Below are 13,523 nucleotides of genomic sequence, written 5' to 3' on the forward strand. Positions count from 1 at the left end.
TAAGAGTTATTTTTGGCCGAACGGAAGGTCGCCGGGCGTTCACGCGCATTTCTAAGGTTTGCTGCCTTTAATGCCAACGTAAGAAACGAGGTTGACGTTGGCTAGCGTCGCTCGGCTCCGCTCGCACAATGTCCACCCATGACTTTTGCTGCGTTTGATCTGACACGCCATATGAATACTACCTTAATATACCTTAGAACTGATAGCTCGACCTATAAGCCGGGTTGACACAACATAATTTTATTTCAGGTAAAAGAAGTGAATGATAATGCTTTTACACTATTCGTTTCCACGTAATCAATTTTTCGATAATGTCCTAGCTTGTGTTTGTAATACGTAGAAGCACGGCGAGTTACTCAACCGACGAGAGAACGCAAAATGCTCGAGAATATAAATGCCCAGACCCCATCTGCTGAGGACATTTTGACAACCGAGGAGCCGACTTCTCGAGGGCAGGCTCTCGTCAACTTTGAACAAAGACCGGTTTGTCTCAGAGTTAAGTACCAGCCGATGCTCGTGTGTGTCACAGACTACTCCGGCGGACGCAGTCGATCACAAAGCAAGAAAAGTCGAGGGGGCCGAAAAACAAGTATTCTGCGTCTATAAACGCATGGGGCAAAGCACCCTATCATGGTTTTTGGCGAGGGTTCGGGCCGGAAGTATGTCACGTGTAAAAGACGAAATGGAGCTCCTTCGGTGTCTTCGCTTCCAGCGCCGTTTGCGGGAAAGGAGGGCACAAGAGGGGGCGGGACGTCGGAACACGGTGTGGTTGGAATGATTAGTAGGTAGGCGCAAAGCTAGCTGCCTCTGTTACCACTCACTTTCCGAACGCGTTCGAACGCCGAGCGGCAGTGTTTCGAGGGAACAGGTTCGAACAGTGAGTTCAAATCATTCCAACCAGAGCTCAGTGTTCCAGCGTCCCCGCCCCCTCTCGTGTCCTCCTCTCCCTCAATTTCTCTCCGCATAAAAACTGACAAGATGAGAACGGCAGGGCGTCTGGTCTCGATGCGCTGCCCCTAAAAAGCGCGCGTTGTCTTCTGCGTCACTGCGAGCTTCACGAAACACCCAAGAGTTAGAAAGGTGAGAAGCTCGCGCGGAAGGCAACTGGAGGAGCTTCCTGCCGTTTTCGTCCCGTCAATGACGATAGCGCCAACGACTCTTCTGCGTCTCGAGAACATGCACGCACAACCAGAGCACGACGGAAGGCAAAGAGCCCGTGCCGGAAGCTGGGTATCCGGAAGACAGGACTGCCGTTCTCGCCCTAAGCTTTCGGAGCGGCGGAAACCTGATCGCTGCTACGGAAGACGCTTTCACGGCACGACCGCTTGCGCTAGAAAGGCATGTTTCAATGCAAGGACGGCGTGCCGGCTCGCGCTCGTTCAAATCGCCGCCTGTCAGTTTCAGTGACATCGGTAGCGAACGTTTCGCACTAAGCGATGTCGACCGAGACTAAGGCAAGGTCAGCATCGTTTTTGAACGAGAATACCGATACAAGGAAGACAAGATGGCGGACGCGCTGGGGGGTCGTTCAATTGGAAGATAAGGCATCCTTTATGTGTATTTGGCCTATCTCACGATCTGAAATGTATCTTTTGATATGAACAACTGAATTCGTGGTTTCGATTTTTTTTCTCTCTTTTAGGGAAGACCATATTAGAAACTGAACTTTTCCACGACTCCTGTAAGTCACACCCGAATACACCAAAACTCTTCCATTCTTAGGGAAGTCCGCAGATCGTTTCCCGTCCCAGAAAGTGTCCTCGAGCGATGAACCGTTTTTGGGTCGGATCCGCCCAGAAATTAACCTCGCGGTAACTCTTGAGAGGCCACGTTCGAGTCGCCTCAGGCGCACAGACGCCGGGACAGTTCCACCGCTGCCACGGTCCAGAGGAGGTTCACCAGGACCGCTCCCGTGCCGTCCGAGAGCGTCACTGGAGGCGCTCTCGACGACCCCCGTTGGCAGGTCGAGTCGTACGTGTACGAGGCGCAGTGCTCGTGAATCAGCGGACCCGACATCTTCTCCGTGTAGGTGCGGAAAAAGTCGCGGCCTTCTTCGCCGCACAGCTCGGGCATGTGCTTGTAGTAGCAGTGGACGTACTCGTTGAACGTACTGCAAACAGTGATGCTCTATTTTAGTACACCGGTCTAAGACCGAAGAGGAATAGAATCGCACCTCAAGTCCCATGCTCCTCGAAAGTCGGTGTGGCACAAACCGAAACTAAGCGAGCAAGGAGCGCCCGCGACGTCGGTCTCTCCACCCTGCGCCGGCTCCACAACCCACAACCCACGTGTGCGCGCCTCAGGCGACGTCAGTAGTGAAACGTTAGCGCAGCGCAGAGAGATTGGCGTCATGGGCGTTTATTACGCGCATAGTTTCGGTTTGAAACCACGTATAGGGAGGTAATTTCTTTCCCCGTAACGCCTTCAGCAAATCTTTGAAGAATGAACTGCTTTTTAACGAAACCTCCACGGTCCACCGCGCTCCAAAATATAAGAACTTTGTCCCCATCCGTCTGTTCATTCTTCTGCCCTTTCATACGTCCGTCCGTGCAGTTTTCGCGAAATTTAGTCGAAAATTTATATCACTTAACCCGCCACAAGCCGCATACACCAATGTGATTTCCCTTCTAAATTTGGCAGTAAATTTGATATCACTTTATCTGGCGCAACTAATTTAGTTTGACCGCTACATTTGGCGAGGAAAGTAATAGGGAATTACAGTAGAACTTTTTTCTCCTCCGCTACGATATCTGTAGCGGAGGAGAAAATCAAGACCCAAATTGGGCATTAAAGATCTCGTAGAAATTTGCGGGACAACTACTTAGGTACACCAGCTCCTCACCTTGTAATTAGGCAAGTTGGCCAGGAGTAAATAATGTTTTAAGTTGAAGAATAGGTAGCAGTGGTGTAATCGGTATCCTGTTACTGAACCGTTCCTTTACAGGCCTAAAACTCTTGCGACACTGCTAATTCGAGACATGACAGGAACCTTGTTTTTGCTGCTGCTTTTTAAAAAAAGAAAAAAAAAGAAAAAAAAAAACGCTGTTTAAGGTATTACATGCGGTATATGACCCGAGCTTTAAGGCCACGGTCCCACTGAATGTGGCAGTTTAGGTACTTTTTGGCAGGTCATTACTCATCTCCTTTTAAATACTGTTTTGTGGGATTGATGTCATTCGAAAGGCAATGCAATCTTCTTTCATTTGATATTATGTGTGTGTTGTTTTTTACTGTTCATGCGCATTTGTAGCGTTGCGAATACGATGGCGCAGACCCTCACTTGCTCCGCTAGTTCATGTTTTATGAATGATCCACTAAAGATTACACGGTTCCAATATATCAGTTTTGTTAAGATGATGTCGGAGCAGAATGTAACGATACACTTTTTTGGTATTTGCACTACTTTGTTTTTTTCATCCCTCCAAATACTGCCCTAAAATTGACATTTTTCAGCACCAATATGTTTTTATTGACAAGCGCTAGGACAATGAAATTAGCTACAGATGTAGTGCTTACAATTGGTAATATGCAAAAAAAAATTTAATGTTGTGTAAAATTTTTTTGTTTAGATATTTTATATCAAACGTAGGACTTTTTTGTGCTTCGAGTCACGGTACTTCAAATGCCGCTGAGGAAATAATTAAACTATGATAAAGTCTTTTATAACATTTAGAGCTACAATGGTTTCCCAAGAGGTGGACGATGGCTTTTTTTCATTTTCAAAGTCATAACGCTCCAGGAGCCCTTCAAACATGCCTGTTTTTGACGCATATCTTTTTTGGACATCAAACAGATTTAGTGGCACCTAATAACATTTATTGTTTGGAATAGATATACATTGCGATGTATTAGATTCTCACAATTATCTTGCTTTGAGTTTTTAATAGTTGTAGAGCTTAGCTAATTTTAAAAACAATTAAAAACTGTTTGGGTGTTTTGTTGCGCTACCTGGCGGATGGCAGACAAACTGCTGATTTCTAATGTTCAAAAAATTTCCGAGGGCGGCGTTGGCGTCTGTATCATCATCAATCTCCGTGTCTTTTTACCTTCACATTTAAAAAAAATATATTGGAAGATTTACTATCGATAAATGAATGGTTTAAGTGCTGGGTCAGGTTAACAAATCTAAGACAAATAATTACACAAGCGTAGCGTGATATAATGTGTTCATTATTCGATATGATTGAAATCAATAAACAATAAAGACGAAGAGGAAAAGAATACACCGGAGTGCACTTCATGCCTGGAGTCACTAGATGAGCTCTAAAGTATCGGCACTCTGTTCCCCAAACTTGTTTCGGTCGCCGCCATTTCGGGTCTTGTTCAGAGTAAACGCAACTGCCGATCGTCTTGATTCAAAAGTACGACTTCCTCAGCTTTAGATGCGGTGCAAGGAAGCTGATGCAATATTGCAATGCTCTGTCGCGGGTTGTTTAAACATTTGTGGGGGACGGAAAAGCGTTTCCTGTCATTTTAGATAAAGCTGCAGATAACTGGCAGCCATGATTTTAAGCCACAATATGGCCGAGTGTCGTTAGTCTGAACCGTAGCTAATTTACTGGCACAAGCGGGAACAATGAAGAGGCAGGTGTCAAGAGGTAGTGGCTTGTGGAACCCACGGGGCTTATGTCATGGCCCCTCCAGGTATTACAGGCCTCGTGAACAAGAGCATGAATAGTGTCATTAAATAAGCTACGCTTCAGAGCAGCGACACTTGGCCATAATGTGGCTTAAAATCATGGTTGCCAGTTATTTGAAGCTTTATCTGAAATCACAAGAAACGCTTTTCCGTCTTCCACTTTAAACAGTTTGCGACAAAGCAAAGCAACATTACATGAGCTTCCTTACGCCGAATCTAATGCTGAAGATGTCGCACTTTTGAATCATAACGATCGGCAGTTGCGCCTGCTCTGCACAAGCACGATAATGGCGGCGTTCACAACACTATCGGGGAAGAGTGTGCCTAGTGCCACTAAATAAGCTACGCTTCAGAGTAACGACACTTGGCCATATTGTGTCTTAAAATCATGGTTGCCAGTTATCTGAAGCTTTATCTGAAATCACAGGAAACGCCTTTCCGCCCTCCACAAATGTTTAAACAGTTCGTAACAGAGCAAAGCAATATTGCGTGACCTTCTTAACAACGAATCTAAATCTGAGGAAGTCGCACTTTTGAATCATGACGATCGGCAGTTGGGTCTGCTCTGCATACGAGCCAAAATGGCGGCACCCACAACAATGCCGGGGAACGGAGTGCCGATACTCTAAGCGCAGCTCATTTAGTGACTCTAAGTGTGCCGATACTTTAAGCGCAGCTCATTTATTGGCTCTACTTCCCTCAAATCTCCTTTCCCCTGACTGAAACTGAAACTAAATATGAATAATACACTATTATTATAACTTATTTAGTTCTAACCAGCTACACATAGTGAGAGGAGGAAGCGGCCGGCGAGGAGAAACGCGGGTTTTATGTGCAACCGTGCAACAGAGCGCGAGCTCCTTGCCCTAGAGCAAGGAGCTCGCGCATGTACCTTTTACTTCGGTACATCATAAGGTGAAACAGAGTATAGACCATGCACTCGGCCACCAATCCCCCCCCCCCCCCCCCCCCACCCCCCACCCCTTTGTGCGTCTAATTTATATACAGGTATAAGTATTTGAAGATCGACGATGGACGTCGATCGTCTCGAGGTAATGTAACGTAATAACATTGTATAAACGATAAACATATTGAAAGACTGAACGACTAAATTTTTCAGTTCTTGGATCGTAATAAGGCGGCAGCCTATTGTACTTACTTTTGATGAAGAGCAATATGAGGTGACGAGGTAATGATTAAATGATGAGGCTCTATAAGGACGACGACATTAGTGGGTGTCGAACGACAACTTACATTGCCAGGCATGTTTCAAGTATCGTGTACCCAAAGACCTTTCTTCACCCGCGATAGAATATGGTAGAATCAATGAGGATGCTGCTTTAGGACTGTATGTGGAACAGGAAAACTGCACTGTGCAGAAGGGCGGCTTACTCGTTAAAGGAGCGATGCAACAATTTTTGTACTGTGCACAAATATCGCTTAAAACGGATCCCTAATGTTAATGACCTATGAAACACGCGTTCGTTTTTCACCCAACGCAATAGAAGTCCCAGAAAAAAATTAAAGAAAAACGAGCAGCGTTCACCCCCTCAACTCGCAGCCAGAACAAGCGGCCACGTGATCTGGAGCCGATTATATGCCGCCAGTGTTGATCGTAGCCACGCGCTGAGGTTGGCAAAGCGCAGGACACGCGCTGAGTTCCACACATTGTTATGGCTCGGCTGTTGTCGTGGTTGCAGCGATTGGACACGGGTCACAACCCGAATGCTTCTCGAGCTAGCAATTGTCACGAGCCCAAGTCGAGTGCCCACGCAATGCTCGGGTCCAATCTATGAACGGCATTCAAATATCGTCACTTGGGTGTACTGCGATCCCCGAGTTACGTCATCAAATTTTGCAAAGGAGAGATTGACTGAAAATGATCGCTTTTGTCCCTGAAATTACACCGCAACAAAGAAGTTTCTTGGCCAATGGCGTTGCGTGTGAGTATCCTTGAGTCCCAGGTGTGCCAGTAAGCTCGTTTAGAGAGAAAAACATTCCAATTAAATATCGTTGCACAGCTCCTTTAATATGAGGGACGGATTTCTAGCAGCACTCCCTGATTGGCTGCTTGAAACAAATGGCTTCGTTGACGTAAAGTGTTTCCGTTCCAAAAGATTCTTGAAGCCTGCTGAAACCGCAAAGGAGTATGAGGCGAAAAATAAGAAAAATGAGCCTGGTGTGTGTAGTGGAACACGACACGCCGGGTCCGAGAGCCGGTGACGAAGAAGCAGCTCGCTCCCGGCGGCTTTATTTATAACCCACTTAACAGACACGTGGCGCCCTCTAGGTTAGTGGCGCTACTGTACATCTCTCCTTCTAACAAAGACCGAAAATACCAATGACGTTTAAAACCTAAAACCCTAAAACTATGAACTCTTCCCAACACCACAACGACACCACAACAACACTACAACGTTGGAAAGAGTACACAGACCGTAGTTATAGGTCGAGTCTTTTGGGACGTACTATCGCCCGACCATGTCGAGACCTCTGAACTACTTCAGACTCAGGATCCAAGGGTCTCTGACTGACGACGTCAGGGGTTGCTGGACGGCTGAGAGTCCGCTGCTGCAGACTAAGAGGTCCATAACCAAGTGACTCGTCCGACTCCCGTCGATCAGGAGGTTCTGGAACAGGCGCCACTGGAGGCTTGTACGGCACCAGATGCTTCCGGTTCCGCTGCAGAACTCCTCGGGGTGTCTCCACCACGTAAGAACGTGGTCACTGTGCTTCGCTCAGAACCTTGGCACCGCACTGGACGTCCGTGACCCAGACATCCTCGCCTGTAGCGAGCGGACGCAGTTCCTTCGCCGCATGTCGACGATTGAAGTCGGTGGCCCGCCGACGCTTGTCTGCCTTGTCCTTGTTGAGGAAGACCTCCGTCGATGGCCACTCGGGTCTCAGCTTTTCCGACGGCTTCGGTAAGCTGGTCCGCAGCCGTCGTCCCATCAACAGCTGTGCGGGGCTGAACCCAGACGGCCCAGGGGTGTCTCTGAAGACCAGCAACGCCAGAAAAGGGTCGTCGTTCTTGGAGAAGAGGCCCTTGATCGTCCGAACTGCGCGCTCAACTTCCCCGTTGGATTGAGGATAGCGCGGGCTGCTCGTCACGTGCTTGAAGCCATAGTCACGTGCGAAGTCCGCAAACTCCTGAGCCGCAAACTGCGGGCCATTGTCGCTTCGGATAAGCTCTGGAATGCCAAAGCGTGCCACTACACTTTTCATCGCCTTGACCACTGATGAGCACGTTGTGCTTCTTAGTGTGATCACCTCAGGGTATCGTGAAAAGTAGTCAATGATCAGTAGGAAGTCCTGGCCGTTAAATTGAAACAAGTCAATTCCCAGCTGCTGCCAGGGCAGCTCGGGCGAAGGTGATGGCAAGAGAGGCTCTGCACGTTGGATTCGTGTAGTCGCACACTGCTCGCAGTTTTCCACCATAGACTTGATCTGCTTGCTGATTCCGGCCACCATACAGAGTCTCGCGCTCCAGAGCGGCAGCGGTTAACACCTTGGTGACCCTCGTGGATGATCAGGAGGACCTCGTCTTGAAGCGACGACGGGATGACTAGGCGACTCCCTTTGAGGAGCAGCCCATCGCACACTGTAAACTCACCACGGTGCTTCCAGTACTTCAAAAGGTTGACACCCACCTTGGGTTTTACGGGCCAACCATGGTTGCAGTGCTTCATGAGCGCCACGCACTCGCCGTCTCTAGCCTGCTCCTGACGGAGCCTGTCGAGTCCAACGGGCGACGTGTCTTGGATCTCATGAACCACATTCTCCACGAAGAGTTCCATTGTGCCGACCACCGCTGACGCTTGTCCCAACGGTGCCCTGGATAGGGTATCGGCTGTCGCCAACAGCTTGCCAGGAACGTGGAGTATCTTGAACTGGTACCTCATTAACTTGAGGCGGAGACGTTGAATCCTTGGCGGTAGGACATCCACATCCATGCTGCCAAACAAAGACGTCAGGGGAAGGTGATCCGTCTCTACCAAGAATTGCAAGCCTCGGACGTACTCATCAAAACGTTGAACCGCCCAAGTGACCGCCAAGGCCTCCTTTTCGGTCTGGCTGTACCGTTGCTCTGTGGGGGTCAAGGACCGAGACGCGAAAGCCACTGCTCTTCGCTCACCTGAGCACTGGTCCTGCAGGAGCACAGCACCAAGTCCGAACGAGCTGGCGTCAGCGGACACAATAGTAGCCAGCGCCGGATGGTACCTTGCCATGCAGACCTCTGAAGACAGCATCTTCTTCAGCTTCAGGAAGGCAGACTGCTGATCGAGTCCCCAGGTCCAGGCGCTATTCTTGCCCAGCAAAGCTCGAAGAGGTGCAGTCGTGTCCGACAAGTGTGGCAAGAACCTGCCCACGTGATTCACCATTCCCAGAAGTCTCCGGACGCCTCCAACGTCGACGGGTGGTTCCATCTGTAGAACCGCTTCACACTTCTTGGGGTCTGGTGAAATCCCATGCTCGTTCACGACGACACCAAGGAAGTCGACGCTTGTCACGCCGAACTTGCACTTCGACGTGTTGAGCGTCAGTCCGGCCTTGCTCAGACGCTGCAGCACCTCCTTTAGGCGTTGGTCATGCTCAGGACGGTTTCGACCAAACACTAAGATGTCATCAATCATATTGACCACGCCTGCCTGCCCTTCCAAAATGTGAGTCATCACATGCTGGAAATACTCCGGCGCCGATGTGATGCCAAAAGGCAGACGGCGGAAGCAATAACGCCCAAAGGGTGTTATAAAAGTTGTCAATTCCTGGCAACTTTCTGTCAGCTTGACTTGATGAAAGCTCGACGTAGCATCAAGCTTCGAGAAGATCTTTGCGTCGCCGAGAAGGCCCAAGACTTGGTCAACCGTAGGGAGAACGTGGCGCTCCCGGAGGACCACTTTGTTTAGCTTGGTAAGGTCCACACATAGCCGGTAGCCCCCTGACGACTTCGGGACCACAACAAGTCCAGCGCACCACGGCGTTGGGTTGAGGACCCGTGGGATTACCCCGTCCTTCTCCATTTTGTCCAGTTCTGCTTTGACGGTGTCTCGCAGCGGAATCGGAATTCTCCTTGAGACCGCCAACGAGAATGGAACCGCGTCAGGTTGTAGCCTGATGGTATATTCACCGTGAAGCTCCCCGAGGCCTTGAAACAGCTCGGCTGGGACGTTTACCCCGTTTTGGCACAGAGGAACTTCCGGGATATGATCCACAAACTTCACGACTCCAAGGGCTTGAATCGCAGGAAACCCCAAAAGAGGTACAGTCTGAGAACGGACGACGTAAAGCCTCTGTGTCACGCATTTGTCCTTCCATGACAAGCTGGCCATGAACGTTATTAGAACTTCCAGCGCGTGCCTACCAGGGCCTGTCAGCTCGCCTTCCGGACGCTGAAGATGTGCTGGGATGCCCGAAAACGTACTTGGAATGACGGACACCTCAGCACCACTGTCCACCTTGAAGCTCAGGGGAAGTCCGTTGACCTTGACCTCGACAAACTTGCTTCTGGGGCGGGTCGCCGTGCTGACAGCACCAAGTTCGATTGATGCCAACTTGCCTTTCTTTGAGCGGCAAACGGCTGCAAAATGCCCCTTCTTGTGGCACAGGTTGCATGAAGCCTTGCTCGCGGGACATTCCGTGCGCGGATGAGGAGACCGTCCACAGTAGACGCAGAGAGAGGGACTTGACCCGCTTGCTGCCTGTGCGCGCGCTTGTCTCGGCGGGTGGTGTCTTTTCACCTTAGCCGCATCGATGTTCAGCGCAGTGGTCCCCGATGATACCGCTGACTCTCGGAGTTTTCGTTCGGTTTCGGAATCTTCATGCTGACGCACTAGAACTAGAGCTTCTTCGAGCGTCAACTTCGAGTTCCGGCAGAGTCGGTCTGATAACTTAGTATCGAGCAGCCCGACAACAAAGCGGTCCCTTATCAGACGGTCCTCGACTTCCGGTGGGCGGTAGTTACAACGCTTCGCCATGTTGCAAAGTGCCGTGTAAAAAGCATCCGCTGACTCACCGGACTGCTGAGTACGTCTGTGGAAACGCGCGCTTTCGTACAGTTCATTCACAATGTGCACAAAGTAGCTGTCGAACTTTTCCTTGACCTTGGCGTAGTCTCCGAGCTCGTCCTCGCCAAGCCCGAGTGACGTCAAGACGATGCGGGCTTGAGAACCCATGCAGTACAGCAACGTCCGAGTGCGCACTTCATCCTTTGCCGTGTAGAGGCCCGAAGCAAAAGAATAGTCTTCGAAGCGCAGGATCCACTGCGGCCATTAACCTGCATTCTTGAAATCGAACGGCTGCGGCGGCTGTACGACGAAGCTGCTGGCTGCGGTCATTGTAGGTTTCTGCTCCTCACTGGCCATTCCGTAGTGCAACCGTCGGCGTCGAAAGGATCGAGATTGCCGCAGTCGGCTGGAAGGCGCAAGATGGAGCGGGCCGCCACTTCTGACACCATGTAGTGGAACACGACAAGCCGGGTCCGAGAGCCGGTGACGAAGAAGAAGCAGCTCGCTCCCGGCGGCTTAATTTATAACCCACTTAACAAACACGTGGCGCCCTCTAGGTTAGTGGCGCTACTGTACAGTGTGAAAGGTCCAAATCACCACTATAGCTTCTACTACCAAATACAACGGCAGTCACACAATACACTTATACCCCTGTTACACGGGCACACTTAACCACGGTTAACTCGGCTTAACTGCTGTTGCGCGGCACCACAGATACCGCACTAGACTCTCGGACAACTATTTCAGAAGAAGTGAAGAGCGCGCGCGCACTGCTTCGATAGATGCTCAAGATGCTCAAGCGCACGTTCGCCCATAGCTTTGACTGCATAGCCGCAGAATGTTGTCCGCAAGTATTGTGCGCTATCCGTGGCTTAGCGTAACTGCAGTTAAATGTGCCCGTGTAACAAGGGTAAAAGACAGTTTTGTGATTTCTTTATATTTACACTGAAGGGCATTGATATCCTACGTATTAAGAGGGTTGACACCTTCTGTTCAACCAACAAAGAGCCTTTTCTACTCAAGTTTTACATGGAAAGCCCGACTTCCGCTGAAATTCCTCACGTAGACGATTTGTTTGACCGAATAAACTGCCATTACTCCCGATCTGGGAATCTGTCGACCTTCGTTTGTAGGCCATAGTATCATGAGATCGAAGGGTGTGGCTCTTCGTCCGCCGAACATTGCTTCGGCGGGTGCTTTTACCGTGTAAGATGAGACCGTCGGCGTGTTGCTGGCACAAGAACCTGGCGATTCTTCACTGAACTGCTTCTTCCATAAGCTTCAAGAGGGCTTTGTTCATTTCGCACACCATCTGTTCTGCTTGTCCGTTAGTTGGAGGATGGTATGGTGCACTAAGGTGATGCCTGATGCCGGTTTTCTTTTTTTTTAACTTTTTATTTCATTTGAAGCAAGATTTGGCGCGTTATCAGAGAAAAGTATTTTTCGGTAGGGCAAATGTTAGGAAAAACAGAGCTTAGAACGTCAATGACGCGTTTGGAGGTCGTGGCAGGCATCGTGTAAACTTTCAACCACTTAAAGTACGCATCGACAATGACTCCGCAGATGCGGATACGTTTCGCCACCCACCGACTGAATAATGGATCGTTTTCAATTACTGTTCATGATGGCGCTGGACTCGAGGAAGACTTCGAGTCTTTCCACAAAGTTAGCCCAGGTGCAAGCACTTTTGTCGAAAGCGGTAAGTGTTTGAAAAGTCGACAACGGCGGTAGCCACGTGCTGTACTTGATACTGGACGCTTACCATTCGCTGAGAAGAAACTTGCTTGTTCGTCTGCCACGAGTCGTCCGATATCAGGTCATCACCGCTACTCCATCTCCCGACAAAACAGGTCTTCATTGTCCGCATGTCCATAGTTAGCAATCACGTGAACTTATATATTCCCGAACGCTCATAACCTGCCGTCGCTAAACGCCGTTTATTCATAGCCTCTTCATTGCAAATAAACGTCTTCCTATTTATTCTGATGGTTTTCATCATATTCCTCCTAAGCTGTACTTACAACATTATGTGTGTCGGTACTTCCGAAAATATTGGAATGCCGTTTGTTTTCTGGGAGCTATAATGTAACAACCTTTACAACATCTTCCGGATCCCGTGAAACACAATATTTCGTGACGTGGCTTTCCAGTCGTCATTATAATGGTGAGGTAACTACCGTAAATCGCGAACCAGTTTACTTGACGTCCGCTTTCACTGGTGTCCTGGAAGATTGAGCCTGCTGAGCGTGCATTCTTGCAGAAGGTTTTCATTGACGGGATATTGACACGTCAATCAGCAAGTGATTCCTTCTTGGTTAGGTTTATTGCGATATCCCGTGACAACCGCCGAACCGCATTTATACCCAGCCTGACATTCTCGCATACAGGAGTTTGCTGGGCCACGCTACTTGAACCAGCTGAGCACAGCTGGCAGCGACGCGAGCAAGGCCACGAGGGGAACGTGATGGTGCTCGAGCCATCCCACCGTGAACCAATGTTTCGGCCACCCCACGGGTGCGTGTCGCCATCTATTGGTTGAACTAACGCTTTGTTCAAGATGGCTGCCGTGGGACCGCAGCCTTAAGTGCTTCTGGCCGGAAGGCATGTGGAATGGCAAATTATCATTGGCACGTGCGTGTTTTGCAGTGAAGGCAGAGTACGATACCACAAAAAGCGATTACGCCGATACTCAACTTCAATAATCTTTGGCTTGCTTAAAACAAAACCCGACCTGATCAGACTTGTAATTACAAGGTAAGAAGTTTATGTGCCTGATGAGCCGTTTCGAATATTGTTCTTAAGAGGACCTGAATGCTTCATTTGAATCAAAATCTTCATTAAAATTCAGTTTTGGTCATATTTGAGATTTATTATTTGCA

General features: G+C 49.2%; 1 protein-coding gene across 1 annotated transcript in view; it reads right to left on the bottom strand.

Moving 5' to 3' along the window:
* Positions 1-224: 224 nt before the first annotated feature.
* Positions 225-13,523, bottom strand: part of LOC8050949 — a 266,420-nt gene continuing 253,121 nt past the window's right edge. The window contains exon 5 of the mRNA XM_029978095.3: positions 225-2,110. Within this exon, the coding sequence (XP_029833955.2) occupies positions 1,843-2,110 (268 nt within the window). The 3' untranslated portion in view covers positions 225-1,842. The remainder of the gene's footprint in view (positions 2,111-13,523) is intronic.

The sequence above is a fragment of the Ixodes scapularis genome, unplaced genomic scaffold, assembly GCF_016920785.2.
Source record: "Ixodes scapularis isolate PalLabHiFi unplaced genomic scaffold, ASM1692078v2 PGA_scaffold1__304_contigs__length_218370807, whole genome shotgun sequence".
In the NCBI taxonomy this organism is placed as follows: Eukaryota; Metazoa; Arthropoda; class Arachnida; order Ixodida; family Ixodidae; genus Ixodes; species Ixodes scapularis.